Source organism: Notolepis coatsorum, assembly GCF_963971535.1.
Source record: "Notolepis coatsorum genome assembly, chromosome: 13".
NCBI lineage: Eukaryota > Metazoa > Chordata > Actinopteri > Aulopiformes > Paralepididae > Notolepis > Notolepis coatsorum.
In genome coordinates, this window is record NC_140177.1 from 54,840,384 (window position 1) to 54,867,562 (window position 27,179).

Genomic DNA, 27,179 nt, shown 5'->3' on the forward strand with positions numbered 1-27,179 from the left:
TATTATTATTATTATTATTAATAAACGCTTTTGTATGTCCAGATGCCAGGAGTGACGACCATATTTGCCAATGTGTCCGTAATGGTGACCGTCCTGCAGACAACCTCATCCCAGAGAACACGCCTGTAGAGATAATTGATCTAATGAAGAGGTGCTGGCACCAAGATCCACAACAACGACCAACATTTGACGGTGTGTGTGTGTCTGTGTCTGTGCGTGTGTACGTGCGTGCGTGTGTGTGTGTGTGTGTGTGTGTGTGTGTGTGTGAGAGCGTGTGAGAGCATTTGAAAGGATATAGTATGTTGTAGGGCTGTCCCTGTCTAAGGATTTGTATAGTCGACTTTGATTGGCCGAAATTTGCCGATAGTCGACCGGTAATCGACTAGGGTTGGGCATCGTTTGGATTTTAACGATTCCGGTTCCGATTCTCCATTTCGATTCCTGTTCTAAACGATTCTCGATTCTGATTCTTTGAGGTGCCGGTCAAAACAGGTCACAGCTTATTTCGCAGGAGATTTTTTTAATTTTTTTTTTTTAAATCTTACATTTTTTTCATACTATTCACATTGTCAGTTGACTTGATACAGTTTAATTTGGTTGCTGTACTGTAACTAGGAACTATCCAGAACCGGAAGTTAGGAACCGGTTCTAATTCCTAACTCTGTTCGGTGCCCAACTCTATAGTCGACTATAATAATTAAAAAAAGAAATTAATTATAATAATAATATATATATATATATTTTTTTGTATCATTCCATTTGGGCTGTGGGGGTGCTTAATGTCTTCAAGGAGTCGACTAAAGGCTTCTTATCCTCTGCGAAAGGATGCAATTGGTCCACTGATGGATACATCTTGATATTTGTCTAGTCTAGTGTGTTCATTAGACAGATGAAATCCTCTTTCAGTGCCTCTGTGCCCATTTTCTTAGGCAGTTCGCCTCTCTGGTATGCACGCCATTAGCGCTAGCCACGCTTATAGCCGTCTTTGCTTTGGGAAAGAATGATACATTTTTTGTATTTGCATTCGACTAAGAGGTTGGCAGTCGACTACGGCTCCTTCCGATCGATTATTTGACTAATCGGGGTCAGCCCTAGTATGTTGTCATATCAAGTGTAAAAAGGAATAACTGAGCATAGTGTTAAACAGGCAACTTATATTCAAACACTATATTACTGGGTCTGCTGATAATATTATCAGGAGAATATTAGAATAGGATTATTATATTAGAGAATAGGAGTTATAGGAGAAATACCGGAAATGCAACTACACGTAATTAAATTAAATCAAAGCTTAGATTCTATTACATCTATTTCACACCCACGTTTTATTCACCAAGCAAGTGCCACCATTGTGCTCTTGTCATTGCTGAGATTTAGACGTTGAACCTAGTGATGGAGAGCATGGCCGTAGCCAGCTATGAGGTCACCGAGGTCCGGACCTCGGTAACTATTTGCTAGTGGGCCGTTTGGTCAACGACCGGGGCCGGCCCAATAATCACATCTCTTACTAAGCCCCTCCCCCACTAGGCTGGGAACAGCGGCCCATTATGCGTGCTGCGGCCCAATCACATCTCTTAATAAGCCCCCCCCCCCCCCCAATAGGCTGGGAACAGCGGTCCATTATGCGTGCTGCGGCCCAATCACATCTCTTAATAAGCCCCCCCCCCTCTCTCACCTGTTTCTCGTGTTAGAAGAACAGATGCGGAAACAGGAAAAATGGAGAAACAGAACATGGAGAAATTGCCGGCGGAAAAAATCTGAAAACTAGAGGTGGTCGTGGATGCTGACAAATATAATAAAATAACAGACATGTTTGCTGCTTCAACGTCGTCATCCACAATAATACTAGTGCAGCCGGTGCAGCAACAAGTTCAACACAGCCTCAGGTAGCCAGCCAGGCAGAAGGGCAGAGGAGGGACGGTGAGCTGGAGGAACAATGAGGTAGTTTGTGTGTGCCATCTCTCTCTGCCATGGTGATGTCGATAATAATATTAATTATAACGTTATTTGGTGAGCATCGCGTTGGCTAAAATAAGCCCAGGTTACTGTCAGTGACCGTCACATCTAAGCTGATCAGCACTTCTAATGAGCCGCTGCCCCCTAGTGGCCGGCTGTAACAAACAAGCACACCATTGATTTAATTGCCATATAACTCGCATACAAAGATCTAACTTACTCCTCTCTGAGCATGAATATAAAACAAACAGGTGATAACTGTGTAAACCTTATGCAATATTCATCATTGATATTTGGATACTTGAAATCTGTATGAACTGAGTAGTTGGTACCAAATGAATGAATGAATGAAGTTAGTATAAAATGGAACAGCTCCATGCATTAATTGAATAAACAACTATTTGCTCATTACCAGTATGGTATTGTTTAAATTGTACAGCTTTTTGCACATATTTGTCAGGGAATTCCAACAATTCTGGACCTGAATGTACCAGTTCATTGTAATCATCTCTCTATCTCCTTAATGTCTAGTCAAGCCAGAAATGGACCTCCCTAATTTCTAAACCCTGGCTGGGTGGTGTCCGACCGATTATAGTGGTCCGGTCTGGGCCAAAAAAAAAAATGGACCTCCCTAATTTCTAAACCCTGGCTACGGCCCTGATGGAGAGTCGACTCTAAGAGTTAGTAACTCTTGAGAGTCAAAGTTCTAGAATCAACGCTTACACCCAAATAATCTGTTGTTGTTCAATAATACAATTTCTTACCTCATTAAGAACTCACCCTTCTTTGCTTAACATTGTTATGTTATGTTTCACTTTCGGCTTGGTGATGTTGTAAACAAGTCCGACCTCCTCCTTTTGATTCACACGATTCGTAGCTTTCGAGGAAGATTGTATTGACCAATCAATTTGAAGCACAAGGGTGGCGCTTCCACTCCTTCAGTGCACTCTTTTTGTGTCCTACAGTACGTCACTCCCAGTGCTCACGGCCTACGTGTGGATCCTCGTGCTGGAGGAACATGTCACACAGAATCTCTCCTACTCTAGTGGTCAAATACTCCCATTGGATTCATTTTTTAAGTCAAAGAGTTGATTCTGGGAGGAGGAGTCAAAGTCCAGAGTTGACTCCAGAAAGTCCCAGAGTGGTGCACTGCTAGTTGAGCCTTTTCTTAAATTCTAACCCACATCTACAGTAGGGGTGGGAATCACGAGGCCCCACGATACTAGTCACGATATTGTAATATCCCAATATTGCAATATATTCCGATTTATCTTTTTTCAACTGCAAATTATGTTCCCAATGGAAAACTTTGTCAACATCTGCAATAATTAAGCATTACATCACGCGACGGAGTGTGTTATAGAAATTAGATCACGCCTATGGGTGGTTGTTAGGCCCGAGGCGCAGCCGAGGGTCGTTAGACCCCCACAGGTGTGATCTAATTTCTATAACGCACAACTTCAAGTGGTGTAATACTTTTATACAATGGCCGAATTCATCCAACCTTATTGCTATACAATAAACACACAGTAATTGAAGCATAATGGAGATTTATTCACAACCATCCGCAGAAAAAGTAGGTAAAAAAAAAGAAAATAAGTTGCCTCCGTGTCTAGAAGCAGCTGGGAGGTGCGGTGCTTCAAAGCATGCCATCTAAAAAAAACAATTACATAATCCAACATTGTGTAAACAACTAACATATTCCAGTTAACGGTATATCTTTTTAATTATTTGTTACGAATATATATCCATACTTCCATTGTGTCCGGGACATCCAGTGAAATCGCTTCGTGCGACAGTGTCCTTTTGCAGAGGCAGGTTGCTACAAAGCATGCCATCTAACAGTGAAGTTACCGGTTGTTATTTGATTGATTGATTGATTGATTGATTTATTGATTGATTGATTGATTGAAAATTGTATTACCAGATTGCAGAATGGGTACAATACAGTACAGCTCAATACACACAATTGTTAAGGGGATGCAGACCAGAGAAAGACTTTCATCTTGTTTACATCAGGGTCCCCCATTTTCAATGCATCATAACATATATGACATACGACAGTGCTACATCTATACATGGGTTGCTACAAAGCATGCCATCTAACAGTGAAATTAGCGGTTGTTATTTGATTGATTGATTGATTGATTGATTGATTGAACATTTTATTAACATATTGCAGAATGGGTACAATACAGTACAGCTCAATACACACAATTGTTAAGGGGATGCTGCAGACCAGAGAAAGACTTTCGTCTTGTTTACATCAGGGTCCCCCATTTTCAATGCATCATAACATATATGACATACAGATAGACAGTGCTACATCTATACATAGGTTGCTACAAAGCATGCCATCTAACAGTGAAGTTAGCGGTTGTTATTGGATTGATTGATTGAACATTTTATTAACAGTGAAATGACAGTGTCCTTTTGAAGGAGAGGGAGGTTCTACAACGAATGCCATCTAACACACTTCCCGCGATTTATATTTTGTTTCACAATGAGTCATGACCAACCAATTACATAATCCAACATTGTGTAAGCAACTAACACATTCCACGTGACTTTATCGTTTTTGAATGAGTTGTTATGACGATATCAATACATCCATTCATAAAGATTATTGTCCGCCATCTTGGTTTCATTCATAAAAACACGAACGGCGGAGTGATTAGGAAAAAAAGTTATTCGGTTGTGGGCGGGTTCTGGGATCACGTGGTGTTATGAGAAATAACAACGTCTGAAAGAAGTGTTTCAGCCAATCAGAATCAAGAAATGTGCATGCCATTGTATAAAAATATATATACATCATCTGTTTTATATAATAACATAACGTTTTATCTTATTATTAAATATATTGATACTTGTCCTCTATTATATATTGATACATGTCCTCAGCTGAAGGTTGCTATTGCTTTCAGACTTCCTGTAACATTGCATTTCAATTCAATTTATTTATTTAGAGATAGGGACAATGCACATTAATTATATGTAAACATGCCAGATTGTAGCTATAAGCTAATTTCCATCTGTAGTCCCTTTGCAGGTTGATGTGAACACAAAACATGCAAAGAACATGCAATACAAAGACAATGAACAATAAAGACAATAAACAATGTACATAAATAATCATGCCGTACAAAGACCACATGCTGGACAAAAACATAAACAAATGTACATAACCTTATTACAACAAAACTCTGACATGACAATACACAGGACTAATTGACACAAACCAATTAACACTGTATGGTGACTGCTCTTAAAAACCTATGTGTGTGTTATGTACAGTAGGCAATATCGCGTGTGTGTGCATGCAGGTGTCTGTACATGATCATAGATGGTCACAAGTCTGGTTTGTCCTTAGCCACATCTTCTGATTCTTAAAAATAAGAAAGCTTGAACACTCCCTGACTGAGAGTGGTAAGCTATTCCACAGTGCACTTCCTCTAACTGACACTGTAGTGTACACGATTTACAATGGCTCTTGTGTAATTTGTCTCAAGAGTGAGCCATGAACAGAACTCCTTTGATTATGCCTCGTTTTCATGCTCTTCATTTCTTTCTCCCTCCAGAAGGCTACAAGTTCTTCCAGCCTGTGTATATGGATCAGTTGGAACCGTATGTAGAGAGTGACTCGCTTGGTCTAATGGCAAGTGCAATTTTTGTTTTGGAATTTAATCGTCTCACCTTGCTTAAAGGAAGACACCAGCATTATGGGAAATGTGCTCAACGTCTTCTCCAGACAAAAAGATGGATACCAATTCCCTACCCCAGCTTAGCACAAATGAACTGAACCGTATATGCTGTTCCGTATCCGCTTCCATTCATTTGCGCTAAGCTAGGCTAGCCACATAGCTTTCTGACTCTGGAGACAGTAAGCGCATCTCCCATAATTATTTCTTCACCAAGAAATAATGCTTTTTTGCACATAATCTCACACACATCCAACAACTCTGTACTCTTTTGCACATGTTCATTTAGTTATTGAGAGTAAATTAGTTTAAATATGGCCACCAGTGATGTCATCGGGGACATTGAATCCTTGCGTTGTGTTAATTATAGCTCCATGAAATCATAATGATGTAGGTGAAAAATAGCAATACCTTGCCTTATAGGGACTGCTACCTTATAATTTCATTGAGCCGTAATTAACACAAGGATTCAATAACTCTCAATAACTGTCAAACTAAATGAATGTGTGCAAAACTGATCTGCATAGATTTTTGGCGAAGTGCCCCTTTTAACAAATGCATACTGTAGTAGTAGTAGTAGTAGTAGTAGTAGTAGTAGTAGTAGTAGTAGTAGTAGTAGTAGTAGTAGTAGTAGTAGTAGTAGTAGTAGTAGTAGTAGTAGTAGTAGTAGTAGTAGTAGTAGTAGTAGTAGTAGTAGTAGTAGTAGTAGTAGTAGTAGTAGTAGTAGTAGTAGTAGTAGTAGTAGTAGTAGTAGTAGTAGTAGTAGTAGTAGTAGTAGTAGTAGTAGTAGTAGTAGTAGTAGTAGTAGTAGTAGTAGTAGTGTTTTGAAAGGAAAACAATTCTGATCAACTAAATGAATAGTCATAATATTCTTTGACTTGCTTTGAACTCCGTTTGGCAATACAGAACTCGTATGAGGGTCCGGAGGATCTTGTTGAGAAGATGAAGTTCTTATCGATGGCCCCAGACAGTCTGGCAGCAGGTAAGCAGCAGCACAGGTGGCTGTCTATGGCCCCACATCACCCACTTGGCCTTCCCTTCATTCACATTCTCCTCATCCGTTTCCATTATATTTTAACTGGTGCTGTGTTACTTTTCTAAAAGCTTTGACAAATAATGGATGAAATTGGAATAGTGTGTGTTTAAAAAAAAAAATTTCACTATACCCTTCCATCCCAGGAGATTGTCCGGCTCCATTGCTGAGCTCAGACGGTAGTCTACCCATCCTGGTCCCCGTGGAAGCCAGCATCGAGGACCTGCACTTCCTCCCCTTTGACCATCGCACAGAGTCTTCCATCCAGGCGGATGCGAAGGCGGTCAGCGGCCCCTCAGCCGTGGATCGCAAACTGGAGATGGAGCTCCAGTACCACAAGCACGGTAGCTATAACAGTGTGGAGCAGCCTGACCCTAGCCACCTCTACCACCACGGCTACCCCTATGCTGCCCCCCAGCGCCTCACCTCCCAGGACCTCACCGCCAGGCAACCTGTCCAGGACTGGCCCACCACCCCAGTCTCCTCTGTCCAGTCCTGGACACGAGCTGACCCGGTACAACCTGCCAGCCAGGAAGGCGCATACTATCACCCCACTCATGGCTTGTATGAGTCTATGACCTCTTCAGTGCCCAGGCCCACTGTCAGTCCCATGTCAACGTCAATCAGCTCCCCATCTCTAGGAGAGCGAAACCCATACCTGTACGGTCGCCAGCAGTCATGGCCGACTTTCCCAGTGCCTGATACGACAGCCCCTGACCCCAGTGCCGTGCATCGCTTGACCCCTAACAAGATGGGATCTCTTCTTCAGGATCAAGGTACTAATGAAGTCTTTTTGGTTAAGCAATTCCCTATGCAGAACCCAAATCTAGATTGCTAAATGTATGTGTTTGTTACTAAACACCCTTTTGTATGCATATCATATGTACATAAGCCTGTATGCTGCATCAGGGTGTGTTTGTGTTTTTATTCTCATCATCAAACCATTATTCATTATTCGTAAAACCATTGAGGTTGCCCTCATTTCCAGTTAAAATAAATAAGACCAAATTAAAAGTAGTAACACAACAAGATACAAATAGGAAATTACCTAAAATACAAGATGAAAAACAAAGAAAATCAGCTAAAACAGTTACAGACTGATACACAGTAGTCGGTGATCATGGCTTTGAACTGTGCCGAGGTTGGGAGAGTATTGATCTTTAAAGTGTGTTGAAAGATGTTCCGTGAGTCAGGAGCATCAACAGAACAGTCAGATAGGGTCCAAAGTTCCATTCCAGTAGTGATGTAAGGTGGTAGCTAGCTACCAATAAGGTCTTTGTATATAAACACAGACTGTACCAATGATTAATGCACCTCTGCAAGAGAAGACCAACCAAGCTTATCATACAGGAGACGATGGTGAGTATCACCAGTAAAGAATCTGAGTAAGAATGAGACCAGTTATCGATATATCGATAATTATCGAGAACTGCGTGATATCGATAAGTGGCGTCACATATCAATATATATTTTTTAAATACTTTATACTATACTAAAATACTAGGTCTTGTGGCATGTTTTAGTTAAAACATCCCCATTTCATGTAAACTCTGTTGAATTGCAACTCTGCACTGTGCATTCGATATGCAGTGCACTCCTCCGTCACATCCAGTGACCACCGACTATAAAATGAGAAGGATCACTGTGGTAGTTTTGAAATGGGAAATCTGTAACACTAAAGATGGCGGCAACAACAAAGAATTGCTGCAAAATAAAACAACATTTGTATTTAACACTTTGACTGCCGGGAGCCGTCTTTAGACGTCTTTGCTGGCCATGCTAAAGTTGCCGGGGGACGCTGTACGTCGTCTTTATATCAATATTTCAAAAATCTGCGATCGGATTCATAATGTCCCTCCGCTGGCCTGAGATACACCAGCAGGACCCACTGAGCTCTCTGGCGGTTCAGGAGCGCCATCTGGTGGCCGATCGCGCAACCGCTTAACAGGAAGCGCAGTAGAGGTTGTGCTAGATGTCCGTATTGCTTCCGGCCACTCGGGATAGGTTCCGGCACTCTAGCTCGTCACACTACATAGCGATCGATTGCCAATAACTCGATAAACAACATGATTTGGACGTATATACCATTATACAAGCTGGAGATGGACCGGGTAATAATATATCCCATAATGATAAAATTTCTACTCGACGATGATCGCCCAACGGCGCGCGGAGACTGGGGTGAGTTTCAGCGTGTAACGTTACCGTCTTCGATAATAACTGATATTATCAACATTTGACCCACATTAGATGATTGGTATAACGCTGCCCACGGAATTATAAACGCCCCCTCGCCCATCCGGTCAACATCAGATGACGTGTAGTAACTTCTAGAAGTACGTCTAGTTGGAATTTTTTATATCGCGCTGATTGCCATCAAACTGTATTTCATCATCAATATAATGCATTTGGGGCTATATATCACGTTCTGGAGAAAGCTGCAGAAAGAGATGAAAACATACTTATACATTAGACCATACTTTACTATGAATATGTGAATGAAAAAGTTTAACGTTGCTACACAATGAACAATACATATAGGACTTTGAATGGGCCCTAATAATGGCAATGTAGCAATAGAATTTAAAAAGTTATAGCCCTGCAAAGAAGGGGACTTTCTCCATAGACAAATAGCGCTGGCAATCTATGGTATATCATTAATTTAACCTTAGGCAACCAAAGTGTTAAATTGGTCTAAATCATAATACAAAAAATGAAAAATAAATATTCCCTTTTAATTTAATAAAAATATAGATATGTATCGATAATTTGGTCCCGATTTATCGATTCTTCCCAATGGCATATTGTCTCAGCCTTAAATCTGAGTGATAGACAAGTCAAGTGGTTTAACACATTGGACGCCAAAAACGAGTATACTCGTTATTGCCCGCCATGCGTTGTGCGCCAGAAACGAGTTAACTCGTTTTTGGGATCAATATTTCATTTTTTCACCATGGCATTCATAATTCATCCAGCCTCCCTCCGGGACTGCAGCTGGACCCTGTCTGATATTGCAACGCCTCAATACCGCCGCCTGGTGGATGTCGGGCGAGTTACACTCCAAGCCAAACCGGAAGTGGCGCTCGGTGCATCGAGGAAATTCCTCCGGCAGTAATATCTTGTAACGTGGGTCTAGATACACACTCGAGTGCATGGGATCGCTTTCGAAACGCAATAATCAATATGAGTTCGGCGTTTATTGCGTCATACAAACGGGAAATGGATCTAGCAGATCGACGTCAAATAACTGGAATATCTTTCCTCCATTCTCATCGGCGAACGGTAAGAGGAATATAACGTTATTTTCAGCCCGATTGTTTATTCATTTCACGGCAATCCATCTGATCAACATATCAACCCATACTAAATAAAGCCGTTACTGACGATCAAGGAATTATGAACGACCCCCCCCCCCCTTTCCTTCACGCATGACGAAGCATAATGTATACCGATCATATACATTTGAATTTTTTAATATAGCGTGTATAGGAAAGAAACGCCAATCGATAATCTATCATATGCGTCAGGGCCTATAACTCGCCTTTTAGGAATTACTGCAGAAAACCTTAAAAACATACTTATATTCTCGACGGTATTAACACAACAATGTATGAATGAAAAAATATAACGTTCCCACATCCGGAACGATAGATACCCGATGTTGAATGGGCCATAGTAATGTTGATATAGCTATAATAAAAAAGTTAAAAAGTTATAGCCCTGCAAAGAAGGAAAACATCTCCATAGGGTTACAGCACTGGCAGACTGGGCATAAGGATGGGCATACTGCGTGCATGGCCGTAGCCAGCTATGAGGTCACCGAGGTCCGGACCTCGGTAACTATTTGCTCGTGGGCCGTTTGGTCAACGACCGGGGCCGGCCCAATAATCACATCTCTTACTAAGCCCCTCCCCCACTAGGCTCGGAACAGCGGCCCATTATGCGTGCTGCGGCCCAATCACATCTCTTAATAAGCCCCCCCCCCCCCCCCCCCCCAATAGGCTGGGAACAGCGGTCCATTATGCGTGCTGCGGCCCAATCACATCTCTTAATAAGCCCCCCCCCCTCTCTCACCTGTTTCTCGTGTTAGAAGAACAGATGCGGAAACAGGAAAAATGGAGAAACAGAACATGGAGAAATTGCCGGCGGAAAAAATCTGAAAACTAGAGGTGGTCGTGGATGCTGACAAATATAATAAAATAACAGACATGTTTGCTGCTTCAACGTCGTCATCCACAATAATACTAGTGCAGCCGGTGCAGCAACAAGTTCAACACAGCCTCAGGTAGCCAGCCAGGCAGAAGGGCAGAGGAGGGACGGTGAGCTGGAGGAACAATGAGGTAGTTTGTGTGTGCCATCTCTCTCTGCCATGGTGATGTCGATAATAATATTAATTATAACGTTATTTGGTGAGCATCGCGTTGGCTAAAATAAGCCCAGGTTACTGTCAGTGACCGTCACATCTAAGCTGATCAGCACTTCTAATGAGCCGCTGCCCCCTAGTGGCCGGCTGTAACAAACAAGCACACCATTGATTTAATTGCCATATAACTCGCATACAAAGATCTAACTTACTCCTCTCTGAGCATGAATATAAAACAAACAGGTGATAACTGTGTAAACCTTATGCAATATTCATCATTGATATTTGGATACTTGAAATCTGTATGAACTGAGTAGTTAGTACCAAATGAATGAATGAATGAAGTTAGTATAAAATGGAACAGCTCCATGCATTAATTGAATAAACAACTATTTGCTCATTACCAGTATGGTATTGTTTAAATTGTACAGCTTTTTGCACATATTTGTCAGGGAATTCCAACAATTCTGGACCTGAATGTACCAGTTCATTGTAATCATCTCTCTCTCTCCTTAATGTCTAGTCAAGCCAGAAATGGACCTCCCTAATTTCTAAACCCTGGCTGGGTGGTGTCCGACCGATTATAGTGGGCCGGTCTGGGCCAAAAAAAAAAATGGACCTCCCTAATTTCTAAACCCTGGCTACGGCCCTGACTGCGTGGCAGACAATGTGTTAAGAGTGGAAGCGGCAGCATGACTATAAATTACATCACCGTACAAGAAGCCAATTTTCTGTCACCGCTTGCTGCCAAGGTTAACCAATTTTTATATCCTTTGTCTTGCTGACATTGAGGTGAAGAAAACCACTAAAGTCAACATGTCTGGCTCTAGTAAACGGCACAAACCTGGTTTTACTCACATTAACCCTTTCACGACCACACTACAGACGGTTAACCGTTGTGAAAGGGTTAACCTTTTGTAGTGTGGTTGTGAAAGGGTTAACCCTTTGTTGTGTGGCAGTGAAAGGGTTAACATTTTGTAGTGTGGTTGTGAAAGGGTTAACCTTTTGTAGTGTGGTTGTGAAACGGTTAACCTTCTGTAGTGTGGTTGTGAAAGGGTTAACCTTCTGTATTGTTTCAGTGAAAGGGTTAACCCTTTGGTAGTGTGGTAGTGAAAGGGTTAAGCACCGATTTACGATTTGAACAAAACGTTTCTAGGAGGTGTTTTCATCCAGAAGGCCAGTGGGATCCAGATCGGGCACGGCAATGTGATGAGCATCAGTGAGCCCATCCGTAGCTACAAGTCCCTGTCCAACGGATCCGCTAACTCTCTCCTCAAAGAGACCATTCGCAAGTATGGTAAGTAACATTAAAACACCAAGCCGAGAGTATCTTTGATATACCGGTATGTCAGATATTGAAAGGGAAAGCCAACTTCATTTTCTGTCCTTTACACTCAAGAGATTTTATTTTATTTGATTAGAAAATGTTTTGAAATTCCAAACACATCATAAAAACTATTATTATCATGACCAATGTGTATTCCTGAGGATAGCACCTAAATGCATGAATTAAAACACGTATTTCCAACATGGTCCTCGACATAAAAACACAAGAACACAGCACATATAGCCTACTAGGAAGAACTAGAGTTTCAGTACCCCTGTCTACTCTAGCCCTGGAATCTGATTTCCTGCCCTATGGCTGCTGAGCCATTTTCTCTTCCCATAGTTGAGCCTTTACCTTTGTTTTTAAAATGCTTTTAGTTTTACTTTGCTTGGTAGGCAGAGGTAGCTCATTCCAAAGTACAATACATGTGTAGAAAAAGGAGCTTCTTGCTATCTTACTCCTAGCTTTAGGAACACTGGAAGACATAATGCTAGCTCTGGTGTTATGATCGTGTAGCTCTCTTACCATAACCACATGACCTTTCATATATTCAGGGGCCCTGTCGTTAACAATGTTATACATGTGGTTTAGCTTTAGTTGTTTTACTCTTTTATCTACTGGTAATATTCCTACTTCTTCTCTTTCTATCGGTCCTATATGTGTCCTGAGAGTGGTGTTTAACATGTACACATTGTTCTGTGCAACCTGCAGTTTATTTTTGAGCTTTTGGGAAAGACCACTATATATACCATGCAGAACAAGCATAATCGAAATGACACTGGATTAGAGATGCAATGCAACTAATACTTTTTTAACCTTTTAGGTTTAGATCACGTGTGCATCGATATAGACATTTGACTTTCTTTGATACTTTGGATAAGACTGTCACTGCAATTTCTTCTCCAGAGACAGACTGGTCAAGAGTGATTCCTAGATATTTCACACTTGTTTTGAGTGTTAAAGAGAAGGATGTTAGATCTCACTAGTGGAGAGAAAATGGATTCTATCGCAATATTCTTGGTCTAATGACCACTAAAGTTAACTCTGTAGGCTATTGAATAAAAGAGATTGGTACTGTCGAGGAATCCTTTTTGTTGCCCCAAACAATAGCTTAGTTCACGCCTAAGTGAGAGGCCAGGGGCTACGGCCCCCAGGCCGCGGTTAGACTGACTGATGTTTTCGTTTCGTTTTCAGATGAGTTTCGCTTTTCCAGGTCGTAACGTAGCGGTAGGCGAGTCACACTTTCGTTTTGTCACCTGAGCACAGTGATGTAGTACACTGCCAAAGCAGTAGGTGGCAGTAGGTGGCGAACATGAAGGCAATTTTCAACCAATCAGAACTTGAATGTGCCAATACACTTCCTGCAAAGAAAATGTCAACAAGCCGCCATCTTTAACACTTTGATTGCCTAAGGTTAAATTCATGATATACCATCCGTTGCCAGCTCTATTTAACATGGAGAAGTTCCCCTTCTTTGCAGGGCTATAACTTTTTAAATTCTATTGCTAGATTGCCATTATTAGGGCCCATTCAAGGTCCTATATGTATTGTTCATGGTGTAGCAACGTTAAACTTTTTCATTCACATATTCATACTAAAATATGATCTAAAGTATAAGTATGTTTTCATCTCTTTCTGCAGCTTTCTCCAGAACGTGATTTATAGCCCCAAATACATTATATTGATGATGAAATACAGTTTGGTAGGAATCTGTGCGAGATCAAAAATTTCAATTGGACGTACTTCTAGAAGTTTCTACGTATCATCTGATATTGACCGGATGGGCGGGGGATCGTTTATAATTCCGTGGGCAACGTTTTACCATTCATCTAATGTGGGTCAAATGTTCATCATAGCAGTTAGTGTCGAACACGGTAATATTACACGCTAAAACTCACCCCAGTCTCCGCGGGCCGTTGGGCGATCAGCGTGGGGTAGACAGTTTTCCATTATGGGATGTTGAAATACCCGGTCCATTTCCAGGTTGTATAATAATATATACGTCCAAATCATGTTGTTTTTTCGAGTTATTTGCAGCGATCGATGTTCACTGTGTGAAGACTGAGTCTCTCTAACATTAGCGAGTGCCCGGACCACATATGGAGTGAGTCCTGCCGGGTTAAAGGTAACATCCGTTTTTTCGATCGGCCACCAGATGGCGGTCTTGAACCGCTAGAGGATTGAGAGGAGATCACACTTGTGTCTCAGGGCCCCGGAAAGGAAATATGATTCCGATCACAGATTTGTGAAATATTGATATCAAAGACGAGTTACGGCGTCTTCGGCAACTTGAGCATGGCGGGGAAGGACGCCTAAACTCGTCCTTTGGCAACTAAAGTGTTAAATGCCTATTTACCCAATGCAGCACTTATTTTTCAGCAAAAGTGTAATAAAAGTGCAATAAACAAAACGGATACATTCACTGTGTGTTCTGCCTCTCATTTGTTGATGAAACAAAATTAACATCAACACAAGTGACCACCAAGAGCGGATAGTTTAGTCTCAAAAAAGATCGGCGATGTTGTTAGCTACATTGTTAGCTACATGCTAACATGAATGGAATATGCCAGTATAACAGTATAGCATTGTGGCTAGCAGCTAACATTTAGCTCACGTTAACCAGCCAGCACCAAACTGATGATATCGGGAGCTATCAGTAGCTAGATAACATTAGAGACAACGCCTCGTGTATTAAACAAAAGTGAATAGATGACTGGGCCATTTTGTTTAATGCTTGTTAAGATTGAAAGAGGAGCTTGAGCTAACAGGGTCTGATAGCTAACGCTAGCTCACGTTAGCCAGCTGCTCATGCAATCGGTAATGCTAGCAGAATGAATCGATGTAAACTTTATTTAACATATCGCAGAATGGGTACAATACAATACGGCTCAATACAATTGTTAAGGGAATGCAGACTGTTGTAGCTTGGACTGGGGTCCTTGTAACAATAACTTGACAACACATGGTAGCTGCAGCTATAGCTCTGTTGTCACCGGACATTGGTGAGAGCATGCAGATGTGGGTATCTACTGTGCATGGGCGTTGAGCAACAACGGCTCCGCGCAGATTACACGACACGTTGTCGGTGAGTTTTTGGCGTTATTCCAAAACGGAAACACAATTTAGCATTTTCAGTAGGGCCAAAACGTTTCCTGCCAAAACGGCATTTCTATCTAATAGGGACAGCAAACGTATTCAAAAACGTATTCAAACGAGCACAAAAACAGTGTGTGTAACAAGGGCCTAAGCTCATTGTCTCCTTATCTTCCTCAGTGTGTCTCCTAGCTGGCCATGATGAGAGCACTCCTCTTATTAGCCAAAGCTCATTGTAACCTACATGTCAGTTTCCTTTGTATTAATTGTTTTTACTATTAAAGGATAACTCCACTATTTTGGGAAATTAGCTTATTTAACATCTTCCCTGGAGTTAGACAAGAAGATGCATACCTTTTTTGTCTCTGTGCGTGCATTTTAGCTTTGGGAATAGATGCTCCGTTAGCATAGCTTAGCTTCATCACTGGAAGTGAGGCAGGACAGTAGCCTTACAGTGCCTTACAGTGTATTGCAAGGTCTGACATTGACCAAACTTGATATGCATGACCTTGGTGGGCTCTAGGTAAACTCCTGAAAAGGGGGTCAATGTCAGACTTTGCAATCAAAAGTTAGGGGGCTAATAACCCTTGCCATAATTTCAGTGCGCCCCTAACTTTTGATTGCAAGGTCTGACATTGACCCCCTTTTCAGGAGTTGACCTAGAGCCCACCAAGGTCATGCATATCAAGTTTGGTCAATGTCAGACCTTGCAATACACTGTAAGGCACTGTAAGGCTACTGTCCTGCCTCACTTCCAGTGATGAAGCTAAGCTATGCTAACGGAGCATCTATTCCCAAAGCTAAAATGCACGCACAGAGACAAAAAAGGTATGCATCTTCTTGTCTAACTCCAGGGAAGATGTTAAATAAGCTAATTTCCCAAAATAGTGGAGTTATCCTTTAAACCTATTTTGATCAGAAGATCCGTCTACGATATAATTGATAAATCATAATCCACCACGGTACAGATCGGCCGATACTTGGGTTTACCACTTGCCATAGGCAGTGAAAACATGTTGGTGATGCATACCTGTTTTCTAGCCTTCCATCATCATTACTATTGTGTAACTACGCATAGTAGCCTACCTATGTAGTGTATAGTATATGTAACACCGGTTCTCTCATAGGGTTCACAATTACCAGACACAGTCTTAACGCCTGTCTTACTATATCCAGAGGACCATACAGTGACCGAGGAGCACCTGGATCTGTTGCGGGACAACATTGGGTCACAGTGGAAGCGCTGTGCCCGTCGACTGGGTCTGACCGACGTGGAGGTGGACACCATCGAGCACGACTACCACAGCGATGGCCTGTTTGAGATGGTGCACCAGATGCTGGAGCGTTGGAGGATGAAGGAGGGCAGCGTAGGCTGCACCGTGGGCAAACTGTGCAAGGCTCTGGAGGGCCACATCAAAGTAGACCTCATCCAGAAACTTCTGAACGTCTGCCAGTCCAACTCTTCCACCTAATGTTGAACCCAGTCTCAGACCAGACCTGTTTTCACTAGCTTTATTTCTCTTTTTATTTTCTCTCTCATTTTAATTCAATCAAATTCTCTCAATATGGCTACATGTGGTTTTAGTGTTTTAGATACAATATGTCAGTTCCTGTTAGTGTTGTAGCTCATACGTCTCAACTAATGGGCAAGGCTGTTTACCAACTTAATTTTGTGGCTTCTCTGTCCCTTTTATCAAATGTCCATCTGGACTTGATGTCAAACTGTGATAGCTGAGATTATATATGAATAATACTGCAATGCTAATTTACTGACAGCATTTTTTTAAAATGTCTTATGACCACCTGCTATCAGAAGGTCTCGTTGAGCTATGGTGTCTTACTCAATCAACAGAGGTTAACGTGATTGTTCCTCTCCAAGCAGAATATTAAGCCATATTCTGTGTGTGTGTTTGTTTGTGTGTTCTACTGAGATGTATAGGTAGGTGCGTTACTGCCAGTTGCATCTACGCCAGTGCACCTACTGTACCAACACCCACCACAATACTATTACAAAATCCACATGTCAATGAACACAGCGACAACCTTTCCAGTGTTCCAACAGACCCAGGCCCAACGTTAATGCCATTATCCCTCTGTCCATTAAGGGGCAGCAGATTTTCTGTTTCAACTTTATATTTTATATTCATCACATTTTAGACCAGTCAAAATATCAGACTTTTGCAGGTAGAATTTGTTCTTCTGTGCTGTTTTCCAGAGTGAACGTGATTGGACATAGCCAATGTAAGACGTTTGCCCGTTTTGAAATGACTGCCCCTCAGGCGTGGTGCCATTACCGCTACGAACTGTAGTAGCTACTTAATAGAAATTAACTGTAGTAGCTACTACATTAGTTAATAGAAATGAACTGTAGTAGCTACTACATTAGTTAATAGAAATGAACTGTAGTAGCTACTACATTAGTTAATAGAAATTAACTAGTAGCTACATTAGTATTTAGGCACTTGTCATATTTATCTCCACGTACATTTGCGTTAGTTCAAGTAGGACAATGAAGGAAGCGGATCCTAAACTGGCTTTTTTCAGTCCTCCACCCCAGGTTTTTTTATTGGACAAAATTCAAATACAGTAGTAAAAAAAGCATGTAAGACATTCCCAGGGATAACACGACAAACTCCAGGACTTATTTCCATCTTGGTCCCTGATGTTCCATCAGCGATCCTCGCCCCACCAAGATGGAGACCGGGAGACATACAACTGCAACATGTCACATCATAAACATTGACATTTTGAAAGGTGCAGTCAAGGGTGTTGAATATTTTGTTTGCAGAAGAAGACATTTGTTATTTGTTGCCGGAGATGAATGTATGTGCTTGCTTGTTATGGCAGGTTTCTGTATATGACTCTGAGCAGAGTTTGGCGCGAGAGAGAGCTTTTTTATTTTTCCTTATAAAGAGTTGGAATTACATACATACAGTATATCTGTTTATTATTGATAGTCACAAAATAACACCCCATTTTGCAGATACTGTACAAAACTCAAAAGTCCATATAAAAAAGCAACTATAAATTTATGTTTTGAGGTATAAAAAAATTATAAAATCTTTTTTTATCAGTGTTATTATTAGTCCGGGAGCCAGAGCCATTAATTTAGTTGCCGTTTCTTGGAGCTTGGTGGTACAAAATACAAGAGGGTGCTCGGTGATATCCCTGTGGCATTTTCACACACCCCTTCATACTTGTCGTACAGAAATTGTAAGTCGCTTTGGATAAAAGTTAAATCACCTAAATGTAAATGTTCATCCTGGAAAATGCCAAAATCACACAAAAAGAGATTTATGATATTGCATGCTGAATATAAATTAAATGCATCAAATTACATTCTCTAATGTTTTTTATACAATGGGTGATGTGAAATTAATATTAACATTAATATTTTCAGATATTAAACCCTTCATGCCAGAAAATGCCTAAATCATACAAAGATTTGTTCTATTTTATTATAACTGTTATATGCCTGGTGATTATGTGAATAAACCATTCTTGCATGGAGAGCATTGTAACACCAGCAGGATCATTCAGGATGTGAAAAACATTAACATGGACAATGGACACTATAACATCAGCATTAATACGGACATGGTCAAAGAGTCAGTGAGGGACTTTTTGCTGTTAGCAAAGGTGTCTCCCAGGCTATATAATACCCTTCCTGGACTTCTCATCAGTTCAATTGTCACAACAAGTCTCAAGCAACTTGTTTGCAAATAGACCTAGCAGGAAAGGTGGTGTCCAATAAGCTCATCAATAGTATGTACCCCTATGGTGTCTACTGTTCATATACAGAGTATCGTAGGTTCAAGAAATCTGCATCTCAGGCAGCAGTTGCAGTCCTGAAGTTATATCTGGCATATGTAATGCTGAAGATGCTTCAAAAAGCATGTACGATCATGGCTATCAGCATAGGAAAGAGAGGGTAGCATATTTATTTATTATTCTTTTATCTGCAACTGTATATGCATATTGTATCTTTTTTGTATTTTTTTAATTTTTTGTTAAACAAACATATAAACAAACATGACAACACACGATAAGATATACAAGCATTAATTAACAGTGCACATCCAATGAAATCACCATTTACCGGTAGTTAAATGTCTTATACAGGATATACCCCTAATACCTGCTATCTAATACCATACACACATATGCTCTAGCTCGTACCCCGGACCCCCTATTGGATAATCCATCAATGCATATTGTATCTTATGTTTTATGATGTTGTTTTATGTTGATGTATGTCCTGTTTTTTAATACCAGGGACCATGATGGAAATAAGTGCTTGCATTTTATCATGTTTTTTATCCCTTGGATGATGTCTCTAATCCACAATAAAATCAATCAATCAGTCTAGTAGTTCAGGCTATTGTTGATAACTTTGATGCTGATATATCCTCACAGAATGCAAAGCAGTCCACAGATTCTCTGGGTGTCCTTCTAACACAGTACTCACAGACCCAGTGAGATGTACAGTCTCCTCCCCACCGTATGTATATTTCTTTCCCACCCACCCACCCCCTCCTAATGTACAGTCCCCTCCCCATCATATGTATATACTCTGTCAAATGTATCAGTACTAAATACCTGTATGTCCCTATGCCATAAATGTCATGTATGTTGTGTATGTCATAAATGTCAATATGAATTGAAAATGGGGGACCCTGATGTAAACAAGACAAACGTCTTTCTCTGGTCTGCATCCCCTTAACAATTGTGTGTATTGAGCGGTACTGTATTGTACCCATTCTGCAATCTGTTAAATAAAGTTTTCATTCATTAATTAATTCATTCACCCCAGAGGGTGAGGAGCAAACAAATCCAAAGATTGACAGGATTGATGACGTCGACATCCACCGATACCAGGGACCCAAACAGCCTCCAATGCCACCAGATGGAGCCACAAAGGCTGTCTGCTCTTTGAAGTCACTTGCTCAACTACACCTTTTACCAGCCCATGCCATATCAGGATGTGACACTGTAGCGTTGTACTATGGGTTGGGAAAAGGCTTTGTCATCAAAGCCCTGAAAGCTTGTTACATCAGTCATTGGGAATGTGGATGCACCATTCCAGCAAGTCCTTGACCAGGCCACTGCCTTCATCTCAGCCTGTTATGGCATAACAGAGAGCACAGACATGACACACACAAGGCTACTGGTAAAAATGTGAAAGTACATGATATGTCTTCACCAAATCTAGCTGCTCTACCTCCAACAAAGGAAGAAGCGTTCATTGAAAATGTGAAGAGGGCCCACTTCCAAGCGTACCTCTGGCGAGATCTCATTAAGAATCTGCCACCTGCAATGAACCCAGAGGAATTTGGATGGAATAATTACACCTGTAACAGGGCACTGATCCCAATCCACCTACCAGAAGATGTCAAACCTGTCCTAGACTAGATCCTGAAGATGATCCGGTGTGCTGCAAGAGTGAGGCCCTGTGTACCTCTAAGAAGTGCAGCTGTAAAGTGCATGGTTTGCCATGTACAATGTTCGGTACATGTTTCAGGGTAGGATGTTTAAGACCGAAGACCCTAATATGTAACGCATCTGCACGATTTGTCCTTCACACCAGTGAGTGTGCACTTGTTTGATTTAGTTAGATACATTTTGTGGGGGGGAAGAGCTGCACCCCTTTTCCTGTTGCAATTTATTTTGTTCACCATATGAATAAATGGACCAACACAACTTAAGTGTGTGCGTCGCTGCTAATAACTGCTACAAAAGTTGTTTTACAGGCCTGGCTTGAAAGGGTTAATATTAATTTCACATCACCCCTTGTATGAAAAAACATTAGAGAATTTAATTTGATGCATTTAATTCATATTCAGCATGCAATATCATACATCTAAATGTGTGTGTGATTTTTGGGCATGAAGCATGATGAAGGGGTTAATATCTGAAAATGTTACATGTTAATATTAATTTCACACCACCCCTTGTATGAAAAAACATTAGAGAAAGTAATTTGATGCATTTCATTTATATTCAGCATGCAATATCATAAATCTCAATTTTTGTGTGATTTTGGCATTTTCAGGCATGAAGGTATTAATATCTGAAAATGCCCAAGATACAGTGGCGGCTCGCCACTAGGGGCGCTCGGGCGCCGCCCCCCCCTCAGGCCCTACCCTGGTTATATGAGAGAAGAAGAAAAATAAGTTTTTAGTTTTTTGTTTTATAGCCCTATAAATAATATAAACATGTTTAAAATTAATAATATTTACTCATTTTAAGTATGTTTGTGTTTCCAATGCACAATATAACGTTATTATATAAAAAAAAAAATACTCGTTTTCTTGAACAGGAAGTGACTCACTTTTCTTTTTTTTTATTATTATTTTTTATTTCTCGGCCCGGGCTAGACGCGATAGCGCTCTGAGTGCGCGTCACGGTTTGATCGCTGTATCCGTCGCAGCCAATCAGTGCGTAACGCGTTGTGCATTGAAATATGACTATTATGTATTTATGTTGGAATCCGGGCGCGATTTGAAGCGGTCTAGCCAGTAGCGTCAAGAATTTCTGTAGCCGCATTTCGCGGAGACGCTCTCTGATTGGCCGACGCCAGTATTTTTTTCCGTAGCAGAATTTCACAGAGACGATCTCTGATTGGCCGAATCCAATTTCTAATGTTCCAATTCTAGCTTATTCCTAGGTTGGTCCGTTGGTGGTAGAGATAGTTGTGTTGTTGTGAGATGCAGCTGTTTGTCTTGGAGCGTGCCGTGACTGCAAGTTCTTTAGACTGTTAAGCTTAGGCACTCTTTCAAAGTTGGTTAAGGTTAGAGTTTGTCTTAGAGCATGGCGATAGAACGCCAGGTAGTTTGCAGTCTGTTCGACGCGGAAATGGAGTGAAGTACTTGTGTTGTGTCGTGCTAACTGCTAACAAGCTAACACGCTAACACTTGGCTAACAAGCTATATGGCGGATGCAGTCTGGACACAGTGGACAGTGGTCTGGAATACATCAACAGTGGATTATACACTTTATCAAGGCAAGCCCTCCTGCCCTGGACGTGTCAACTAAACAGTGAGTCTCTCTCTCTCTCTCTCTCTCTCTCTCTCTCTCTCTCTCTCTCTCTCTCTCTCTCTCTCTCTCTCTCTCTCTCTCTCTTTCTTTTGGATTGAAAATACGTGGATTATGGCTTGTTCAATATCGTCTATGTTTGAATGAATGAAAACTTTATTAACAGATTGCAGAATGGGTACAATACAGTACGGCTCAATACACACAATTGTTAAGGGGATGCAGACCAGAGAAAGATGTTTGTCTTGTTTACATCAGGGTCCCAGATTTTCGATTCATATCGATAGTTTAATAGCTAGCCTTGGCTCGTTTAACAATATGCAAAATATGTGTACAGCCCTGTACTCACACTGAAGTTATTCTTGGTATATAATAGGTCTGATAGTGTAACGAATCGATTCCACGTCGCGCTGTGTGTGAGAGAGAGAAGGAGAGAGGGAGAGATTTGCGTGTCGTACAGAACTTGTAAGTCGCTTTGGATAAAAGCGTCAGCTAAATTACTAAATGTAAATGTAAATGCGTGTGTTTGGAGACGGAGCGAGTTTTGTTTCTAACTTTTCTATTTATATATTGTGTTTCAAGTTGTGAATTAGACTATACTTTATTTGACTGGTTGTGTGTTGTTGTAGTAACAGCTGAGCGACTCGTTCATAAGAGCCGATTCATTGCCGTGAGCGTGAGTCGAATCGCTCACGTCTTGCCATGAGTTGGTTGCGTGGTACTGTATGTTTTGGTATAGCGCCCCTAGTGGAGAGAGAACCAGCAGCCGCTACTGCCAAGATATATCACCGAGCACCCTCTTGTATTTTGAAGAGGTACCCCCAAGCTCCAAGAAACAGCAAAAAGAATAAATGCTACCGACAAAACAAGGTTCAACCCCATGGCTCCCGGACTATATAGAATAGATTATAGAGTATAATTACTTTGGTAAGATGGTACCAACTCGGGCAACACACTCTATAGAAGATTTAGTGGAACCATTGGTCCTTTTTATCTACCTCAACTAATGGCGTTTCTAAATCTCTGCCTTCCTGTGACCGTTTCTATAAAAAACATTTAAAAGAACATGCCAACATTTTGGGAAATTAGCTTATCATCTTCTCCAGAGAGACAAGAAGATATACCAGTTCCATTTGACGGTAAGCTAATTTCCCAAAATGTTGGCGTGTACCTTTAAGACTTAAACAGACTTAAAAATAATAATAATAATATTTGAACATGAATAGCAAGGATCAGAGATAAGGGGATGATAATATCCAACCTTGTTATCCATTTTTGTTCTGCGGTTTCATGAATCCCTTTGTAAAACACAAGGACATTACTGCAACTGCATCCCTGCATGCCATGAATGATTTATTAGATACAGGAAAACAAATGTGTAATCGACAGTAAGAGTTTACGTTACAATAATTACGTCCATGTTCTATCCGATTTCAAGGATTCCTGTAAAAGGGCCACCAGTGGCTCAAAATATTAAATAAAATCTGATACATTTGTTTGGAGTATTAAAATGAAAATAATCCATTTTACGCCATCAAAGCTCAACACATAAAACAAAGTAATTAATGCTAAAACAACTAATTGCAATTCTATTAGCCAAGGCAATTAGTCACTTGTGTTCGCACTCTGTGTTGGATAATGACTTCATGTCAATGAGTGCAATGTATATTTTCTACACATGATTTCACTCACAATAACAAAGGGTCAATATCAGACAACACAAATGAATAGAGATTTAATTTATCTACACCTGCGTAAATTGGTTTATAGCGATTTGCTTTTTCTGTTTCTGCTTAATCCTCTCCCTATATTTCGTTGTATTTAATAGGGAGCAAAGAGGTTATTGTTGATATTCTGCTTGAGAATGACTAGTAATTCTCATCACACTATACAAACGAACAATCAAGACTGCAGTTTTATTATATATATATTAGTGCTGTCAGGCGATTACATTTTTTTATCTAATTAATTACAGGATTTGTAATTAATTAATCTAATCACATTAGATATAATCATATTTCAAATTGCATGTGCCTGGATGGCAGAATTCAGTACTGTATCTACAAAACCTTCTGTTTAATCATCTTCTATTTATTCATTTGCTTAGATTTTTCAGGTCTGGTAAATTTTAGCATGGTGTTATTCACAGTCAATGTAATTGATATTCTCATTTGGTTCATCACAATTTACTCAAGCCTAGTAACAGACACAGTATTTCTGACACTGGGAATACATTCCCTGAGATCAATAGATGTCCCTAGAATCAGATACCAAGAACATGCAAATTGACCATATTAAAAAAAAAAATCTGTAAATGTGTATTCTACGTTCTTATGGAATTAATGAGTTAAAAAAATATTTAAGTAAAAATATATATTTCTTTTTATTATTATTATTTTTTATTAATTTTGAGTTAATTTTCATAACGAGATAATTTGCTGTGTAATTAATTAATATAATTAACGCGATAAACTGACAGCCCTAATATATATATACTGTGTGGTAGCATATAATGTACCAACAATTTATCCAAATAATTTGTCAAGCACCCCTGTAAAAGTGTAGACCTGCATTCATCAAGTGTAAACAATAGCTGAACTGAGATAGTATAGGAAGGCAAGCAACCGTTGAAGTGAGTTGGCTCTCAGGTATCATTCAGTAATATTGCTATGATAAATAACCAATAGGTTTCCCTGACTTCAGCCTGACCCTGACGATACAAGTACACCCCATAATAATGTATGTCCTGTATTCCCAGCCCATATAATTCCCTGAGGTAGAACATTTACTAAGTTGGCTCAGGCAGTGTGTGACTGCTTTAAAAAAAAATATTAACAAAGATCTATTCCTGAAAATAAATAACGTAAATAAACTAATTGCACAGTTTAGAGAGTATTGACTGCAAAACATATCCAGAGATGGACTGTAAACAATAGGAGGGAGTTTTCAGGGCCAAGCCACTTTGGCATGGCCTGGTACCATCTCCTGGTTGATCTGAAGGTTTTCCATCTCTGGGGTCCTTTCACAGCACACGGTGGCCTGCAGAGGCCTCCTGTGACACGCCTCCTGCACGTTTTGCTTCTGCACGTGCAGCTCTAGAGCCGATGCGACTCGATCCGGAGGCACGTCGACATTCGGCGAGGGGCCGGCGACACGGCACACGCTGGGATAGTGTCTGAAGCACGCAAAGGCGTCGCTGCACTTCTCACCGCCGCTGCCGTTTGAGCCCACGACAGCGGGGTGGGCGGAGCAGCAGGACTGGTCGATTTGCCTGCGGAGACGTATCCGGATCACGGACTTGGAGCGATGCCTCCGCGGGCTCTGGGAGCAGAGGCAGCCCTTCAGACAGGCCCGGCGCAGGGTGCTCAGGTCCCTGCACATCACCGTGCGGAAGTTGGGTCTCAGCATGAGGTAGACGATGGGGTTGTAGATGGTAGAGGACTTGGCAAACATCGCCGGCATGGCAAATGCCAGAGGAGGGATGTTCTCGATGTATCCAAAGGCCGCCCACATAGACACCACAGCGTAGGGGCTCCACGCCGCAAAGAAACCAACGCAGACGGCGGCGCTGAGCTGGAGGAGAGTAAAACACAAGGACAGGTGAAGAGGAATAGTAATTAATTATGTGTTATAAAATAGTTACAGTATTGATTACCAGATCAGATGCAATCATCTCTGGAGGGATGAACACCAAAGCGAGACCCCCCCCCCCCCCCCCCCCCACAGGAGTGAGGTTGATGGAAACTTCTTAGCAGCGTAAATGATTTATCTCACAATATCGCAGCCCTGTGCCTGTTGTCAAACAAGTGTATGGAGAAGAGGTATCGCTGAGCCGATCTCATATGGACCGGGGGAGTTCTCACGGGCAAGATGAGGAGCACTTAGCAGCGGTGGGGCCGACATCAACACCAGGCTTTTCATCCATCATTATGTGTTCCAGTCAATTCCAGCTAATTAGAGGCGCCATCACTAAGGGGGATCTATTGGGGTCACATCCAGTTTCATCGAAAACGTGTGTGTGAGAGAGAGAGACAGAGCGCACTCTCTACAGAGGACTGCTGTCCAAGGAGGAGCTTTGATATTCAAAACTCATTTACATGGCCATTAGATTATCCCCCCTCAATGTCTCTGTCACTTTTTGTGTTGTAGAGGGGGTCACACATAGACTGAATGTGTGGTACCGTAATAAGAGTTGCTCCAGTTATTATAGGTATGAGCAGGGGCCGTCACCCCTGGGCTGAGCTGAGCTGAGCTGAGCTGAGCTGAAGGCAGGTTTTGTTAATGGCACACACAGTCAGCGGAGAGACTGAGTCCTTTAATAATGCTCCTCTGGGGAGGAGGAGTGATTATTACAGTGACATAGTGCTGATGAAGGAGAGAAGGATGGAAGCTTGTAGGAGGAATGTCATTATAGGAAGCCATATCCTTTGGCATAAAAAACGTCTCAGAAACGTTTAATTTCCTGGTCAATAATAGAGGCCTTGCATAGAATGCTTGTTCCGACATGGCTGCCTGTATTACACATTCTCATCAGAAAAAGTACAATGGGTACGTAATAGGGGTGTAACGGTACACAAAATCCACGGTTCGGTACGTTCGGTTTTTAAGTCACGGTTCGGTAATATTTTCGGTACAAATTCATTTATCTATTTATTTAACTGTATTAAACAATAT

The 27,179-nt window shown here is 41.1% G+C and overlaps 2 protein-coding genes across 2 annotated transcripts in view; one reads left to right on the plus strand and one right to left on the minus strand.

Moving 5' to 3' along the window:
- The window catches only part of ripk1l (receptor (TNFRSF)-interacting serine-threonine kinase 1, like), a 29,872-nt gene extending 9,889 nt beyond the window's left edge, over window positions 1–19,983 (plus strand). The window contains exons 6-11 of the mRNA XM_084327899.1: window positions 43–192; window positions 5,535–5,611; window positions 6,561–6,636; window positions 6,834–7,463; window positions 12,207–12,347; window positions 16,647–19,983. Coding sequence (XP_084184025.1) covers window positions 43–192; window positions 5,535–5,611; window positions 6,561–6,636; window positions 6,834–7,463; window positions 12,207–12,347; window positions 16,647–16,942 — 1,370 coding nt within the window. The 3' untranslated portion in view covers window positions 16,943–19,983. The remainder of the gene's footprint in view (window positions 1–42; window positions 193–5,534; window positions 5,612–6,560; window positions 6,637–6,833; window positions 7,464–12,206; window positions 12,348–16,646) is intronic.
- Window positions 19,984–25,451: 5,468 nt separating this feature from the next.
- Window positions 25,452–27,179, minus strand: part of LOC311239361 (opsin-5-like) — a gene marked incomplete at both ends in the record, with an annotated part of 40,000 nt that continues 38,272 nt past the window's right edge. The window contains one exon of the mRNA XM_084327667.1: window positions 25,452–26,078. Within this exon, the coding sequence (XP_084183793.1) occupies window positions 25,452–26,078 (627 nt within the window). The remainder of the gene's footprint in view (window positions 26,079–27,179) is intronic.